Source organism: Melanotaenia boesemani, chromosome 19, assembly GCF_017639745.1.
Source record: "Melanotaenia boesemani isolate fMelBoe1 chromosome 19, fMelBoe1.pri, whole genome shotgun sequence".
NCBI lineage: Eukaryota > Metazoa > Chordata > Actinopteri > Atheriniformes > Melanotaeniidae > Melanotaenia > Melanotaenia boesemani.
Window position 1 is genome coordinate 24,567,729 of NC_055700.1, and position 18,561 is coordinate 24,586,289.

At 37.4% G+C, this 18,561-nt stretch overlaps 1 protein-coding gene across 1 annotated transcript in view; it reads right to left on the reverse strand.

Annotated features, from left to right (window-relative positions):
• cacna1bb (calcium channel, voltage-dependent, N type, alpha 1B subunit, b) overlaps window positions 1-18,561 on the reverse strand; it is a 216,873-nt gene that overhangs the window by 130,690 nt on the left and 67,622 nt on the right. Inside the window, exons 6-7 of the mRNA XM_041969681.1 lie at window positions 6,815-6,906; window positions 6,390-6,542 (exon numbers count right to left, since the gene is read on the reverse strand). Of these exons, the coding sequence (XP_041825615.1) occupies window positions 6,390-6,542; window positions 6,815-6,906 (245 nt within the window). The remainder of the gene's footprint in view (window positions 1-6,389; window positions 6,543-6,814; window positions 6,907-18,561) is intronic.

Here is an 18,561-nt window from a genome sequence, read left to right on the forward strand (position 1 = left end):
GGCTCTGGGCTAGACAAAGTTGTGAAACTCAGGAAGCTGCAGGGCACAGACGGGTTCAAGAAATGTCTGTAATGAATATCAACGTACCATCAAAACAAGCCAAAGTCATTGGAAGCTTTAAGTATTATCTCTGGTGGTCAACTTGAATTTAGTTGTAATATATAAGTTTTATACTTTTCGAAGTAGTATGAGGCAAACGTGGTGGAACACATCAGCAGATAGGGATCAGTAAAAGAATACGCTGACCAGAACAGATGCCTTGTGCACCTGGTGTTTCATAGGGATGCTAGCTGCAGGTTGTGCCAAGTTTTAACAATGATTTGCAGAGCCACATTGCACCATCAACGTCCCCCTGGTGTCACTCCAGTAAAATGTGTCCTCACTTTCCCACTGACAGGTGCTGTATAAGCTGGACTCGGCATGTGTGGATGACACAGGAACATCCCAGGTCTTTACATTAGCGATACCAACAAATTCCATGTGGTAATAAAAAATTCATGATTTTGCAGATAAATACTCAATTTATTTTTCTAAATATTGGCACAGAATACTAAGGCTCTTTATGAGAATGCAGTGGATTTGAAAAAAAGAAGTCAATGATTTGAAATTAGTTGTCACAGAAATGTAAATCTGCAAAGGATCGCAGAAGAAAAACTCATTCTAGATTTTTTAAAATAAGCTTATTACACTGACGAGGAAAATTATTCTGCACAATCCTTAAGTGTATTCACTACTGACTCACATAATATGCATCTGAAGTCTTAACAGGCAGAAACTGGTTTCCATAATGCAAAGAACAAAGATGTTGAACATTGAATAAGCCTGTATATACACAGATATGACTGTAATGGATTATACTGCTACGAGGACTGAAATGTACGACAGGTGGGAAACAAACAGATATTACAACTAAAAATTAGGCCAAAATAAGCACTAACACAGAAAAATATCCAAGGAACTTAATCACAAAACATGAAACAAAACTGAGTGGGAAGAGTTACTGATTATTAGCATTAGCATGGTAAACAGAGAAACCTCTGAAACCACGTTGGATAATAATAAAATTTATTTTTAAATTTATTTCTTGGCGCCTTTCTACAGCCAAGGTCTCCGTACATAAAAGGAAAATAAATAAATAAATAAAAATAAATTACATAAGAGTTAAAAACAGTTTAAAAGACACTGAGATAAAAAATTAGATAAAACAGTCAGTTACATGATTTAAAGGGAATAGGCCAGTTTAAACAGGTGGGTTTTGAGTGCAGATGAATGAATCAAGAGAATTGATGTTTTCCAAATCTCGGATGGGAGTGAGTTGCAGAGCCGGGAATCAGAGTGACTGAAGGCTCTGCTCCCCATGGTAGAGAAACGGGCCGGGGGAACAGTAAGGTGAACGGAGGAGGATGACCTAAGAGCACGGGAGAGAGTGGCAATATGGAGGAGATAAGATAGATAAGGAGGGGCCTGATTGTGAATACCTTTGAAAGTGAGGACCAGTAACTTATAGTATATTCTGTATTTTATTGGGAGCCAGTGGAGTTGTTGAAGTACAGGGGAAATATGTTTTAAAGGAAGAGGTGCGAGTCAGAATGTGAGCAGCAGAGTTCTGGAGAAGCTGCAGTTTTTGAAGTGATTTATTGGGAAGACCGAAGAGGGAATGGGTTACAGTAGTCAATGCGGGATGTGACAAACCTGGATAAGGACTGCAGCAGCATGCAGAGTGAGTGATGAGCGCAGACGGTTGATATTACGAAGGTGGAAGTAAGCAGGCCGAGTAATGCTACTGATGTGGGCATGAAAAGATAGAGTGCTGTCGAGAATGACACCGAGAATAATCAGAAGTCTGACAAAAAAAAAGTTACCTTTTTCTGGAAAATCCGAACAAAACTGTCCCAAAGCAGAAAGGCAGAATCTTTTGCATGAATTTATTGTGAATGGAAGAAGAAATAACATCCCATTCTTCAGTACAGTCAGCAACTAAATGTATATTTATATGCAAACATGTAAAATGTTATTTTAATAACATCTTGGCTATGTCTGCCATCGCCATGTAATGCTACACATAATTAAGCCATACAGATTGTGGTTATTTTGATAAACACAGATTTTCTCTGAGTTTGTTCCTTTCATCCACATGCAACACAGTTTTCAGGCGCCGCAAACTGACTTTTAGGAAAACACCTTCCCTGGTAACAACTTTCTGGCTGTGCTCTTTGTGTGGACAGATAACCAGCATTTTGGGCTTGCAGCATAATATTTGTTAATAGCTCCTTTATTTACAAGGCAATGGTGGACATAGCCAGAACAACAAGCACTAATCTTGGTAACAGGTGTTTTTACATGTTTTTACATGTTTGCATATAAGCAGCTTGTCACCAACTGTACTGAAGAACTGTGTGTAAGGATATGTGTGTATAATATATATATATATATATATATATATATATATATATATATATATATATATATATATATATATATAGAGCGAGAGAGAGAGAGAGAGAGAGAGAGAGTTAAAAAATGAACTTTCTTGTGTTATATGTATGAAAACCTATACATTAATGGCCTCCACAGTGTGTATGTGAGTGTGCATGTAGGAATGTATGTGTATGTGTCTGTGCCCACATAATATAAATTTCAATGAATAGTTAATGGAGTTTTTATGCATTATTGTGATGTATTTACGTATATTTATGTTTATATGTAAACATGTACTTGTCCATATATTGGACATGTATTTGTCCAGATGCATGCATGTATTTGTCTCTACAAATTATATGTGCATGTACGTTTAATTGTACTTAACAAATGGACCCCAGGAAGAATAGCAGGAGATGATGGCTGCAGCTAATGGGGATCAAAATAAAAACGAGAAACGAGTAAACAAAGGTTTTGCAACATGAATGGAGGACACTCCATTAGCAAAACATCCATGTTTATGTAGACATGGCTGAAAACAAATGAATAGAAAGAAGACACACAAGAAATTAGCCTCCAGGAAATGAGACAAGAACTAGAGGTAATACCAGTAAACGAACAGCAAGAGATGAACAAATGCAAAGAACACCAGAAAATCAAGAATTATTTATGTCAATAAGGATATGTCACTCATTTTATGACCATTTATTTCACTGAGTGGAGTCACTCAAAACACTTGTTGTTTTGTTGTTGTTTTTATAACCAAGGGTCCTTTGAATAGTGTGCAAAAGAAGCAGAAGACCTTTTAAAAGCCATTCTGCTGACAGAAGAAGACGAAAGAGATCTTAAATTAACTATGTCACATATTACTGAATGCAAGCATGTCATCCTGTCTCAGCACCTGTCAGCTAAAACAGCACATCTTTGATATATTTATCCAAAGAAGAACATTTATCTAAACCCAAACTATGTTATTTATTTAAACCCTCTTTCGTCTAAATGTGATAATAATAAAAAACACACTGACCCAATAAAAGGTTTTTTGATTTAGCAATCACACCAAAGTCACTACTTTTTTTTTTTTTTTTTTAACAAAATCAACAACAGATTGGAAATTGTCTCTTATTTATTTGTTTAAATTATTTAGTATTTTTGTCTTATACTTTAGGAGTTTACTCTCATCACCTTTCATCATCCTCTGCACCAGAAACTTCTTTTCTCTTTTTGTTGTCTATTCAAGTTGTTTCATTTATTGATACTTCTTGTTTTAACAGACATTTAAAGTTTATTTCTCCTGCCCTTCACTGGGATTCCTCACACGAGATATTCGTACACACACTAACTGACAAATAATCACAAGTTAATGGTTGCACCATGTTTTTACACATACGTTAAAGAAACACACACACACCAGCTTTCATGCAGACTCTGTGAGCAGAATAACTCAATAGCATGTGTAATGTACAATAACAGCTCACAGCACAACAAATAAATAAAGCACAAACAGAGATAAACATATTTTAAAACGAGCCCAAACCAATCACCCTGAAGACACGCCTTCACGCTCTGAACAGCAGCATGGAGGAAATAAAGGCTTCTAATAATCTTTATCACTGGATTACACAATGGGTAATTTGAGCCTCACAGCCTGACTGTTGTCTATAATTACTCTAATGCTTCATTTTAATAACAACACTTTCATAATTGCCTGCCTTTATCAGAGATGGATTTTGCTGCTATGCAAATACACAAAGACAACTTCCCCCTTTGTTTTCATTGCATCTTTTTAGCTTCACTAATAATGTCTGTGCTTGTATACATGTTTGATGGCTTCCACTGCTCCACAGCTTACTGTGCTAATGAGCTAATCACTGTGTTGACTTTACTCACCCGATACTTTCATACCATTCACTTTAAAAGGCACAACAGCTGGGAGTAAAGATGTGAATGACACAACTCTTCTATGAACGGACAGTCGGTTAGCGGGGGTGGGGTGGGGGTGGGTATTAATCAGGAATTGGGAAACATCATAAAATGTAATAAAAATACAACTTTTTACATATTTTGTTAATTCAGTTAATCCTTTATCTAATAGACGAAAGTCAAAATAAACTGTTCATTAAACAGTTTTATGATTCTTCTAAACTATAAATAAATTTAAAATACTGGAAGCAGTCATAGAGCGCAGACCTCCACCAAGCCATAGGGTCGCTGTGTACTTAAAACCTTCTGGATTACCAGGTCCACAATATAAACACGATCAATGTTGGATTATAACATCTACTATGATGTCATCTGGTCATTTTTTTTTTTTTTTTTTTTTTGCCAAAAATCCTGGGCATCATCTCATGAGTTAGAAGCTGTAATGACAAAATTATCCCCATCTCTCTTAATAGTAAAAAGTCCTTGAAAACATTCTTGGAACCACACGGTGATTCGTTAGTGTGTTAACAGACAGACAAACCAATGCCACTGAAAACATCATTTAAAAATTGACAGAAGCAGAAGAATGAATACAGAAAAAGCTTTGGCTATGCTGTGACAAATAAATGAGGAAGACTGAGGAGGGGGAAGAAATGATCAGTTCCTCTTAACAAAACAGGACCAAGTTAGGAGTAGACATCCATGACAAGATACTGAGGCGGTGTTCATCTAGAGCTGCAACTAGACGATGGGCTGTTGTGTTGATTTATAATGTTTTGGACACGGCTGCACTGAATGCAGGGTCCTCTACCAAAGCTACATCAATGGCAGAATGACCCAGTATGTGTTCATTATTGAGCTGTCGATGTGCATCTGATAAATCAATATCACCTAACATCCAGTGCTCTGTTTCCTTACTTTAACATTATATGTTTTTTTTTTTATTTTTCCCCCTTAAATAATTGATAAAAAATATAAATACATTTAAAAAATTATTTTATTTGATTATATGTTAACTGATAAGTGAACCTAGTGTTTGACATTTTCTATTTAAAAATACAAACCCAAAGTAATCCCACGTGCTAATCAATAATTATTAATATATTGAAGCTTTGTATGCTTTTAAATGTTCAAAAATATTCAAAGGGAAAAAATAAATAAAATAAAAAAAATAACTACCTGGATGCAGGATTTTTTCTGGATCCAGGAATGAACAAAATAGATAATGATTAGATGATGACCAGAATCATTGGCAAAAAACCAAAAAAAAAAAAACCAAGATGATGTCATGGTAGATGTTATAATCTGACATTGTTTGACTCGGATCAGCTAATTATTCTGGATGTGGTGATCCAGAGATTTAGAAATATAGGAGTTACTGTTTGGGCTTTGGGGTATTTTGTTTCTTTGGGGTCTGCACTCTCCTTTTATTATGTTTTTAAATATTTCTCAACTCTTATGAACTTCTTATCAAAACAACATTTATGTCATGATCAATAGCAATACTGTAACTTCTTTTTAAAAGTCTTTAAGCCAGAAAAACAGTCCAATCTTATCCAGTTTTTAGATGCTGTGGTTGTAAATTGTAAACACAAGTGAAATATAACAAATATAAGAAAAACATTTGAACATCTGTAATAAAATGTTACATACACTTATAAATATAAACCTTGCCAAATGTTTTAAATAGATGGTTTTGGCCAAAACAGCTAATTATCCATACTAGCTTATTCTAGAGAGCTCAGTGAACATGCTATCCGCTAAAAGGAACGGTACTTAGTGAAAATGCACTAAATTAATTTTAACCAATAAGTAGCAACAAAACATTGCTGATTTATTAAATTTTTTCAGAATACGCTAAATCAAGATTTGGAATAAAGAACAATAAGTTTAAAACCTCTGAGCAGAAACATTATTGAAAGTGAATATAATTGTGTCATGGGAGTAAAATAAAAATCATCAGGTCAAAATGGAAATAAAAATGATTTCCATTTCATTGATTCAGACAAAAATCAGTTTCATCGTACAAACAAAGTTGTTGTTCTTACTGGTGTTGTTTTTAAAGCAGGTGTAGTGAAATTTCCCGATGTAAAACTCCACCCCGATGATGGCAAACATGACGATAGCGAAGAAGAGCAGCAAGCCAATCTGAAGCAGCGGGACCATGGCTTTCATTATGGACTTTAACACCACCTGGAGGCCTGGAGATGCACAGAGAGCAGCAGGTGGAGCTTTACGTGTAACTTAGATTCAAGTAACTGCTTTATTACAACCAAAAGTGCCATCAGTTTAATGTCATGTTGTTTCCATTCTAACAGCTTTAATAACAAAACTTTTTTTTTCAGTTATTCAAACAAATTAAATGTTAAGAAAAAAGTCATTCAAATAAAATGAAACTTTAAATTCACGTAGTGAAAACTGGGCAACAACAGCTTTAGTTTATGTGTTTTAAGAGGCCATCAGAAGGACTTACTTGGGATTCCTGACACGAGTTTCAGGGGTCTCAGCACCCTCACAGCTCGCAGTGTTCTCAGGTCAAAGTCTGAACCCACCGTGGCCAGGATTCTGCACAAATACAGACATGTAAATCAGAAACATATATAACACTTATCATTATTAATCTCGAGATGTTGAGGTAAGGGAGGAATGAATCGATCAATCAAATGTCGAGAAACTGTCATGAATGTCTATTAGAAATCCATCATTAACTATGAAAACAATCATTGTCTCTTTTATCAGGCTACACAGGGCTCCAGACTGCAACCAAATGGTCTCATTTTGCGGCTAAAATGTGAGAGTGCGAGTGAATTTTTCATCTACTCGAGCAATGGCGAGCAACACATTCGTCGGTCTTTGTCTTGTAGTACTGAATTTATTGTGTCGCTAACAAACTTCTGCTCCCCTCTCCAGACCAGTAGTTCACAGTAATGCGCAAATTAGCTGCTGGTTTACCGACTCAAACTAACTTCAATACGAGAAAAGGAGACGGACACCAACGAAGAAGACGACAGCCAATGTGTGTGTGAGCGGGAACAAACGACCACCATGACTGGCTAATGTCTGGAAACGGGCGGGTTTTGGGGGAATTTATTATTCCTCAGTGTTGCCAACTTAGCGACCTTGTCGCTTTATTTAGCGAGTTTTCAAGGCAAGGCAAGGCAGTTTATTTGTATAGCACATTTCATGTACAGGACAATTCAAAATGCTTTACATAAAACAAAGGCATTACAGATATATAGAAATAGTAAAAGGCATCAACACGTAATCTCAATAAAATAATAAATTACATTAAAATGATTAAAAGTAAGATAAGTTAAAAAGGTAACATGCAGATTTCATGCATAGGCGCATGAGAAAATAAATGTTTTTAGCCTGGATTTAAAAAATTTCTACATTTGGTGAAAGTTTAATCTCCACTGGCAGTTTGTTCCACTTGTTTGTAGCAGAACAGCTAAATGCTGCTTCTCTATGTTTAGTCTGGACTCTGGTTTGGACTAGTTGACCAGAGTCTTTGGATCTAAGCGCTCTGCTAGGTTTATATTCTCTGAACATATTACAGATGTATTCTGGGCCTAAACCATTCTGGGATTTGTAAACAATCAGAAGGGTTTTAAAATCTATTCTTTGACTGACTGGAAGCCAGTGTAAAGATTTCCAAACTAGTGTGATGTGTTCAGATCTCTTAGTCCTGGTTAAAACTCTAGCAGCAGCATTCTGGATGAGCTGCAGATGTTTAATGCTCTTTTGAGGAAGTCCTATTAAAAGACCATTACAGTATAGAAGGGAAATACTTTATTAATCCCTTTGGAGAGTTCTCAGGGAAATTTGGGTACCAGCAGCAATACAGCACCAACAGTAAAGCAGGACAAGCACAAGACACAATATACACAGGTACAAAGCAAAATAGAGGCAACAAGGTGCAAGAAAAGAAAATAGAATGCAATAAATAACAATAAGATAAGTTAAATAAAATAATATAAACAAGCATTGCACACAGTAGAGGTGGTACAGATTCCCAGTTCACTATTGCACGTATATGTTATTGCAACTGTTTGTATGGGTTATTGTGCATGTGTTGTATCAGGTGGACTGGGTTAGGATTATCAGTAATCCAGCCTACTGTTGATGAATGCATGGATGAGTTTTTCTTGGTCTTTCTGGGAGACTAAACTTTTAATTCTATTGATGTTTCTGAGCTGGTAAAAAGCTGTCTTAGTGACAGCTTTGATGTGGCTGCTGAAAGTCAGATCTGAGTCTATCAACACTCCAAGGTTACCAACTTGGTCGGTGATTTTAAGAGCCCGAGTCTCCAGGTGTTTGCCAATGCTGACCCTCTTCTCTTTGCTACCAAACAGAATAATCTTAGTTTTGTCTTCATTTAATTGTAGAAAATTCTCCTTCATCCAGGTGTTTATTTGCTCCAGACACTGACACAATAAGTCTACTAGACTGCAGTCATCTGGTGACAGAGACACATAAAGTTGTGTATCATCTGCATAACTTTGATAATTAATGCTATAGTTCTGTAATATTTGACCCAAAGGGAGCATATACAGGTTGAACAGAAGAGGTCCAAGGACTAACCCCTGGGGGACTCCACAAGTGGCCACTAGCTCAGATTCATAGCTGCCGATCATAACAAAATAACTCTGGCCTTCTAAATAGGACCTAAACCAGTTAAGGACCGCAGTTTTCCAGCCTGTGCAACAGGATTCTGTGATCTACAGTATCAAACGCAGCACTGAGATCCAACAGAACCAGGACTGATACTTGACCAGAATCAGTATTCAACCTAATGTCATTTGACACTTTGACCAGAGCTGTTTTAGTGCTGTGATGAGGTCGGAAGCCGGACTGAAATTTATCAAGATTTCCACTTTCATTTAAAAAGTCATTAAGGCGGTGAAATACAACTTTCTCAATAATCTTGGAAATAAAAGAGAGGTTAGAGACGGTCTATAGTTGTTCAGACCCCTCTAGCGACTTATAAAAAAGCGACTAGCGACAAATCTAGCAACTTTTCTCTTTTATTATTGGAGACTTTGGAGACTGACGTGAATAAACATAGTTTACTCTTCCCAATGAGGAGCGGGTGCTACGCAGACCCCTCCCCCGTCCAAAAGACCTCATATGAGGCTTGGTCTTCTCGGAGCAGCAGCTGCTCCCAGCTGTATTCAGAGGAGACGTCGTTCACCTCTGTTTCATGACCAGGCTGAAAATGTAACGTTGTAGTAATGTCTATTAATAAATAGTGTGTGGACAAAAATATTTAGAAAGTTAGAAGTGGTGTGACATATTCCAGACTCCTAATTAAAAAAACAAAATACACTTAAAAAAACTGAACTGAAAGATAAAGAAAATATTGACAGAATTATTATTTTATTTATTTATTTTTGCTGTTCTAAACATTTTTAGGTTGTCTTTTTTTTTTATATATAAATTTTTGCCTTTCCCACAACATCCCTCTTTATGGCAGCATCCATTACAACTATATGTACTAGGCTGGTTATGCTGATTACAACTTCTTGCAACTTTTAGGACAGCCAATAGCTACTTTTCTTACTGAGGAGTTGGAACAGTGACTGGAGAGGAGTATCAGTCCCTGCAGCTTCTTGCCAGGAACTCCATGGACAATGGTGGGACGATGGTGACAAAGTCGCCATTCTGCTTCGAAAATAATCAAATAATCCAATTTGATTTGATTTGACAAGTTCTATGTCTACTTCTTTTGTATTAGTGCGGCCAGTAAGATGTTTTTTAAGTCAATTGCTGTACAAATAAATGTGAATTGTAAACATTGTAATTTCTGATTTATTGTTTAAGTATTTATTACTAATACAGTGAAAATGAGAGGAAATGTGAATATTTGCTTTGCAAGTCGATTTCAGTGTGTCTGAAGCCCTGCTACACCTTGCTAGTTTCAGGTTGGACCCCTTTTTCCTCCAGAACTGCCTTCATTCTTGGTTTCGTAGATTCAACAAGGTGTCGGGAACATGCTTCAAAGATTTTGCTTCATTATGACATGACAGTATCACACAGCTGCTGCACATCCATGATGAGAATCTCCCGTTCCACCACATTCCAAAGCTGCTCTACTGAACTGAGATCTGGTGGCTGTGGAGGCCATTGTCATGTTCTAGAAAGCAGGTGGAGATGATCTGAGCTTTGTGACATGGTGCATTATCCTGCTGGAAGTAGCATCAGAAGATGCTCCACTGTGGTCATAAAGGGATGGACATGATCAGCAACAATGGTTGTGTGTGAGCATCCCAGTAACTCAGTAGTTTCTGAAATGCTCAGACTAACTTTACCACATTCAAAGTTGCTAAAATCCCTTCTCATCCTCATGCTCAGTTTGAACCTCAGGAGGTCATCTTGACATTGTCTACATGACTAAATGCATTGAGTTGCTGCCATGTGTTTGACTGATTAGATATTTCTTAATCATGTGACAAACTGACAAATTAGTGCAGCACAAACTGACCCAATAACATATTTTTTTCTTCCAAGAACCCCATTATTGATTTCTTTAAAATGAAGATTTGCTATTTTCCGCTCTGTGAGCAGAAACAATCTCAGGAAACAGTTATGTTCATGGATGTTTAATATATTGACTTTCGTTTTCGTGTTATTATCTATTCCTTGATATATCCATCTTCTAAACCCACAGGTTGGTCACATATTTAGCTCATTACATCATACGCTGCTCACAAATGCTTTTACCTACAAGTGGAGTCGTACTGTGGCTAGTCCTTGTGTGTGCTTGTGTGTGGCACAGCTGGCAGCCTTCATTACAGGCTGCACACAGAGGGGAGGACTTAAGTGCTTCACTGAGACACACACATAAAATAAACACATGCTCTAGGCAAAGAGGACAGAGAGAGAGTGAAAAAGAGAGAGTGAAATAGAGAGGAAGATGAAAATGAAAGATGATGTAAGGTGATGGGGGGTAAGTGAATGCTGGCCAGGAATTATATTAATTTCATCTGTAATCTAACAGAGAAGCATTCCTGCGCATTTTGTTATTGCAGCTTCGTAAGTGTGGGTGAATGCATCTCCACCAACCTTCCATGAAGCTAAAATAGTCAACATTTCAGCTGCAACAGCGCAACATAGACTGCTGCAATGTCAGTTTCTACTGTAAACAGATGTATTCTAATCAAATCTGTTATCCATTAGATTAGTTTTCCCCATACTAATGATCTAAGAGAGCTGTGAGCAATGAAGATGAGGTCAGGCTCTCACTGATGAGAGTTTGGAAATTTTAATGACATGAAGAGGTTTATTACACAAGACAGGCTTGTACAGGGGTGAGGTGATGGGTTTTGAAAAGGAGGAGGAAGTCATGAATATGAGCCTCACTCCAGAATGTATAACAGGAACGTTAAATCTGAAAGCTCAAATTATAACGTGACTACAATTTCAAGGTTCATTAATCATTAGATACCTGCATTTTCTTCTAAAAATTATGTAAAAATGTCATTGCATTTATATTAAGAGCTTTTAAGAGCCACAGAGACAGTTAAAATGAAGTAGGAGGTGATGGCAGGGAGCATTCATTCTCGTACTGTCAGAGAAATGTTCACGTTTAAACCCAACATATTCAGCATTTACCTTTTCTGTCACTCATAACTGGTTAGGTTTTGTTTTTTTTAATAAATACTGCTTCCCTACCCTTGTGGGAATAATAATAATAATAATAATAAAAATAATAATAACAATTCCATTGTCATAAATCAAACTATTTGGAAGGAAAGAATTATAAATTTGTTTAAAAGTTTAATACCATCTTGAACTCATAACACTTTTTTAATCAATATTTTTTACTGTTTACATTGTCATTAGAAAATATACGTGTTCAGTATATAGCCTACTGATAACTAACGTCCATTATAAAGTCAGCAGCCTTGACTTCACACATGACAGATTTGGCAAACCTTGTTTCCACCTTTCTAGTTGAGATTAGATTGTTTTTCAATATTTGACAGCTGTTGTGGTCTGTGCGTTTTTGGTTTAGCTTTTTCTATTGTAGTCCATTTACTGTCTGGTTTTTGTTGTCTCTGAGTCCTCTGTCTTGGTTACTACCAAAAGAAACATCTGCTACTACTGTCTGCAGCCTGTTTAATCAGAAACAGGGACAGAAGACGTTTTCAACAACCATAAAAGTGGTTGTTTAGATGCTAATAGCACACAACACACAAACAATGCTGGTGTCCATGTTGCTGAAGGAAACAAAACATATCACCTGCGTCATTTAAGAAGATTTCATTCAATAAATTAAATAAATCAATAGACACACAAAGCTGAAAAATTAAAGCTACCCTATAAAAAAAAATCTAGAACCTCATTGAAAAAATGAATGTGACCTAAAAGTGGACCATTTGGGGCTCCCCCTTAAAAGTATAAGCTGAATGTCTTAAGGAGAGCTCATCTGCCTTTCAGCAGAGCCGAGCTCCTCTTATAAAGGGTTTATCCCTTTCTCTATTCTGTTTTGTTCACTTCCTGTTCATCTCACCTGGTTTCTTTTGCTGATTGCCTCACCTGCTGATCATTCTGTAATTAGTTTCCTGTGTGTATAGACGCTTGGTTTCCAGTTGACTCTTGTTGGGTAAATGTCGTCTCGCTCCTTGTTCTCTGTGTTTCGGTATTCTTACTGTGGATTATGAGCTCTTTCTTACTTGAGTTTCATCATTTAAAACCCTCAGATATTATTATTTGGCTTCTGCTCCTCTGTTGCTATTCTGCATTTGGCTTCATTTCCTTGCCTCATCCGCTTGGACTATGACAACAGTATCTATAAAATCCAGTTGGGTATATTTGTCATGACTGATTGAAATTAATAACTGTCTCTCTCACACACAAGTGTGTTTACATATAAACACAAGGGAAAACAGATGAAGTAGACAACAACAAAAGTCACTAACTGGTAATTTACTAGAAAGACTTACTGGTCCTTGGATACAAGTTGGTAACCATGGTCACCAACAAAACACATCTGTGCTTAGGGATGTTGTTATTATGGGAGAATCAGTCAACTTTCTTTTTCTGCTTCATCCTAATCAGGGTCACAGGGGGTGGAGCAGGCAGGTTACACCTAGGACAAGTCACCAGTTCATCACCAATGATCCAACATTTATGTTTTTGGATTGTAGAATTAAGCTGGAGTACCTAGAGGACATGCAACTCCATAAAGAAAGGAACCAGCTGAGATATGAACCTGGAATGTTCCTGCTAAAATACCACCCCAGCAGCCCCCTCCTCAAAACCTTTCTGGATAAATTACATATAGAAAAAATTAGGACTGACTTTAAGCAGCACAATGTATCTTTCTGATCTTAAACATACATGTTTCTGACTCATTTTGATGGTACACTGGTATTCATTATGCACATTCCTTGAGCCGTCAATGCCCTGCAACACTTTACAGCAGCATTTCGTAGTAGCACCGCTTCACATGCTAGCAACTGGATATCAACATACGGGCCATTTTGAACATGCATCATAGCTGATTCATCAAAGAAATGCAAGAGGGCATTATTACAGAAAGTGACAAAGAGAAAAAAAGGAAAAAGAAAGTGACAAAGCAAGCGATAAAACAAGAGTCAACATCAGACTGACTTTTACTGGCTAAAGAAGGCTCAGAGTACAGCTAGGACACAAGACTATGATAAATTAGCGGTCGTCACTGAGAAAATCTACCAAATTTCAGCAGTGCTATGTTTAAAAACCATGAATGTGAAAACAAGTCAATACTGTGAGGCAGCTAGCAAACTTTCCAGGTTGAAGTAAAAGATGTTATAAATTAACAGAACATATCTCCAAAATACAGCCTAACCAAATATTATTCATCAACCTGTCTCAAGTCTAAAGGTTTTCTGACAGAGGACCACAAAAAGGCAGCATGTGAAAGAATCTCTGCAGCTTGTTGTAACACAAATAAAAGATCCCCCAAAGTAGAACCAAGCAGTCTTTGCTGATTACAAACATACTTAACAACAGAGGCTTTTCAAAAGGACTGACCGTTGAACCAAATGTGTTTTCCTTTTCTTCTTTTAATCTTGAAACTGAAATAAAGATGGGAAATTAAAAGAGGATGATCTGTAACTTTATGTTTTACTTTTTGGAAATAAAGTTAATTTTAAACAGCTGTCTCACAGTAAGACATTTTGCCCGGGGGGTGCCTAAAGCTTTCGGTTACAATTCAAGGCAACTGAGAAACCTCACAGTCTAAAACTGTTTGAATGAGACTGTAAAAGTCCAAGAGGGGGAGAATAATGGGCATCCCAGGCAGATAAATTACTGGATATCTTAAATCCAAGTCGTGTTTTCTGCTTCATCCCTTTCCTAGTAAGCATGCAGCATAATCGAGTTATCAACCACAGTATCCCCAACACAACAACCAGCATCCTCATACATGATGTAAGTTTAACCAAATTCACTTCACAGACGTGTTATCTTTAAGTTACTGAAATGATCATTTTGTCAGATGATGCTGTGGTACTCTAGTAACCCTAGCAAGTGGGGCTACATGAAAAGACTGTATGACACCTGGATGCTTTGATACCTACAAGCTAACACCGAAGCAACTTGTAGCTCATCAGTGTTCCAGCATCCACAAGCAGCAACTGCTATTACAGCTGGAGATGATACTACTGCAAGGTGGAGTCAGGACAATAGGTCAAAAAGGGGGAGTTAGCATATACAGAGTAGATATACATTTGGTTATTTTATCAACAAAGATGGCATTCCTCTTGATATCAAACCCCATTTTAATAGGCTGCAATCATATCCATCTAATTTTAATACACACCTGTACAAGTTCCCAGGGAGCAGGAGCCAATCCCAGCTGCTATCAGGTGGGAGGCAGGGTACACCTGGACTGGTCAATTTAGTTTACAATAATAATAAAGAAATAACCTTTCTATGGAATATTTGGACAGGAAAATACCTGCCTGTACAAGTAAACTTGACATTGCTGAATTCTTGTTCATTTGTGGTTATAAGTTCCTGCTCAGAGTTACATACTTTACATAAAACCTTATAACCAAGTAAAAAAACTGATGTAGATTGTAAGTGTCTGCTTAAAAGGTAATGTGATGGGGTAATGGAGAATATCTAGAGCCATAGAGACAGAAAGTGTGAGTGTCTGCATGCGTTTGTGGGGATGATCTGATGACTGTGTAGACAGTCAGCTGAAGAAAAAGCTATGGCATTTAATATCATTCCATCATTGCTACAATATATCCATGTAAGTGTCAGATACTAGCTTCAAATATGAAGGGTGATGTTATAGTCTGTCACTAGCTCACACACACACACACACATTCATGTGAACAGGAATCAAATCACAAAACCATAACCAGACTTTGACAACTACAACGGCTGATATTCATGAAAAAGCATTGAAGACACAATCCTAATTTCTTTGTAGATGAATAGAATCTAAAAGACTGACAATAAACATGTGTTAGATCATCAAACGCACATCAAGTTGCTGTGATTCAGCTTTTATCAGTGAATTATATAAACAGAACTACTTTCACACGGAAAACAATACATCAACAAACACAGATAAAAGGCTGCCATTAATAATTTAGAGGTATTCTTTAGTTAATTTAGCAATTTCTTCTTTTCCATGCTAAAAAATGATATAAATAATCATTTTAAAAACTGAAAATTTATAGTAATGATTATAATTTTTGCCTGGTAAATTCACTGGCCGATAACAAGGAAATGACAAAAAATTATAAAAGAATAATAACTTAAAAAGGAAAAACAGATTAAATGTAAATGATGTGTAATGAATGTCTGCAGCTGTATGGAAGATTTTACCTCCTTTTCACGAACTAAGTTCTAACCAGCTATTGATTTTTTTATTTGATTTTATTTTTTTAATTGGGATTGATTGCATGACTGCGTTGTTAATCAAGATTAATCATAACAGTATGATTATTAAGAAGATGTTCATCGCACTGTAAAATGAGTGTATACTTATATTGTAAGATTTCTTTAGGAGCATTTGTGTGAATGGCTGAAAGAGAAAGAAACAAAGTGCTTTGTAGAATCCAGACAAGGTTAAAAAAAAGGTGCTTCATCACTAACAAACATAATCTGATTGTATGAGAAGCAACAATTATAATAAGCCATTAACTATCAAGATAGGCCCAGTTTCATTAATAACTATTATAGAGATGTTGTACGCTGAAACTCAGTCAATGAGATGCTTTTAGAAAGATTTGCAGAGAGTGAAGAGAACTTATTAGCTACAAAACAGGTAAAACAAGATAAACACTGACCCCTGATTTATATTATGGTTGTCAAGGAGCTCATTTTCACAATCAGCTGGAATAGACTGTTGACCACACGGTTTTATTTATTTACCTCAAGCATATATTCAAGAAATTTCTTTTTGTCAGTATTTGGACACAATTGATATCATTTAAAGAAAAGAAAGGATGAAAAAACCTCAGGTGGAAAAAGGAAACAGTTTGGAGAGGTGCAGTTTTCCAGTGAGGCTGACTGATGTAGTTTAATTACTGCGACCCTGCACAGCTGGGGGCCCCGGGCTGTGATTGAGTTTTTCACACGTCTCTGTAAGAGGAGAAGGACGATCTCTGAGGACAGACATGAGAACATGTTGCTGACAACCTGACTGAATAGCTGCTCCTGTCTGTGGGATCACTACCAGCTGGTTGTAGTCTGTCTGCCTGACTCTCTGTCTCTCTCTCGCTACTTGCTCGTCTGCTTCATCACAATTTAAAAGAAAAACAAATGAATCTTACAAATAAACACCTGCTTGTCAAGCTGTGGCTCCCAAAATAGTCATGTTTCTTCAGCTACGACAACTGGTGGATGGTTGTAGGACACAGTCTTAGTTAAAAGACAAAGGGATGATTAAAATCTTAAAATAAAACCTTGAACTGCTTAAATATTATGCTGCATTTATTCAGCATAGCACCCTTTCCATATAGGAGAGCTGGGACACAGGTGCGCTGACAACTGCCTAATCTCTTGCACCGCAGGATGGAAGTACATGTGGGCTGTTCGGACTTCTGCTCAGCACAGAGGCAGCTTTATTTCTCCTGCTCATACAGAAACTATTTCAATAGAGGCTATATTGTCATAGATTAATAAATCGACTCACCGTTCCAGTTGATTGTGTTTCAACTGAGAGTCAGGGGAAGAAAAGGGCACTGAAGTAACTTTGAACATGGCATGGTTGTTGGTGCCAGTGAATGTCCAGTGTGTAATAGTGGTCTGGACCAAAATGCCTTGTTGATGTCAGAGGTCAGAGGAGAATGGGCAGACTGGTTGGAGATGTTAGAAAGGCAACAGGAAGTCAACTAAGCACGGTTTCCAACCAAGGTCTGCAGAATAGCATCTCTGAACACAGAACACGCCCAACCTTGAAGCAGATGGGCTACAGCAGCAGAAGACCACACCGGGTGTCTCCTGTCAGCTAAGAACAGGAAACTGAGGCTACAATTCACACAGACTCACCAACACTGGACAACAGAAGATGGAGAAACGTTGCTGGTCTGATGAGTCTCCATTTCAGCTCCGCATTCAGACGGTAGCATGGATCCATCCTGCCTTGGATCGACGGCTCAGGCTACTGGTGGTGTAATGGGGAATATCTTCTTTGCCCACTTTGGGCTCATTAGTTTTACTTGAGCACACTTTAACCACCACAGTCTACCTGAGTATTGTTGCTGACCATGTCCACCCCTTTATGACCACTGTGTAGCATCTTCTGATGCTACTTCCACCAGGTTAATGCATCATGTCACAAAGCTCAGTATCAGCAAGCTGGACCTAATAAAGTGTCCAATTAGTATATGCACACTAAAAAATGATGTGATGCGGACATGATATGATAGTAACAAAGGAATGTTTTTTCAACAAAGGAATTGTCATGTTCAAGAAAGCAGCTGGAGGTGATGAGTTCACTGGACTCCAACGGCCTCCACAGTCACCTGATCTCAATCCAGTAGAGCAGCTTTAGGATGTGGTGGAACGGAAGATTCTCACCATGGATGCAGCCAACAAACCTGCAGCAACTGTGTGATGCTGTCATGTCAATATGGAGCAAAACCTCAGAGGAATATTTCCAATATCTGTTTAATTCTATGCCACAAAGAATTACGGTATCTGGAGGCAAAAGGAGGTCCTGCTCATTATTAGCAAGCTGTACCCGATTAAGTCGGGTGACTGTATTTC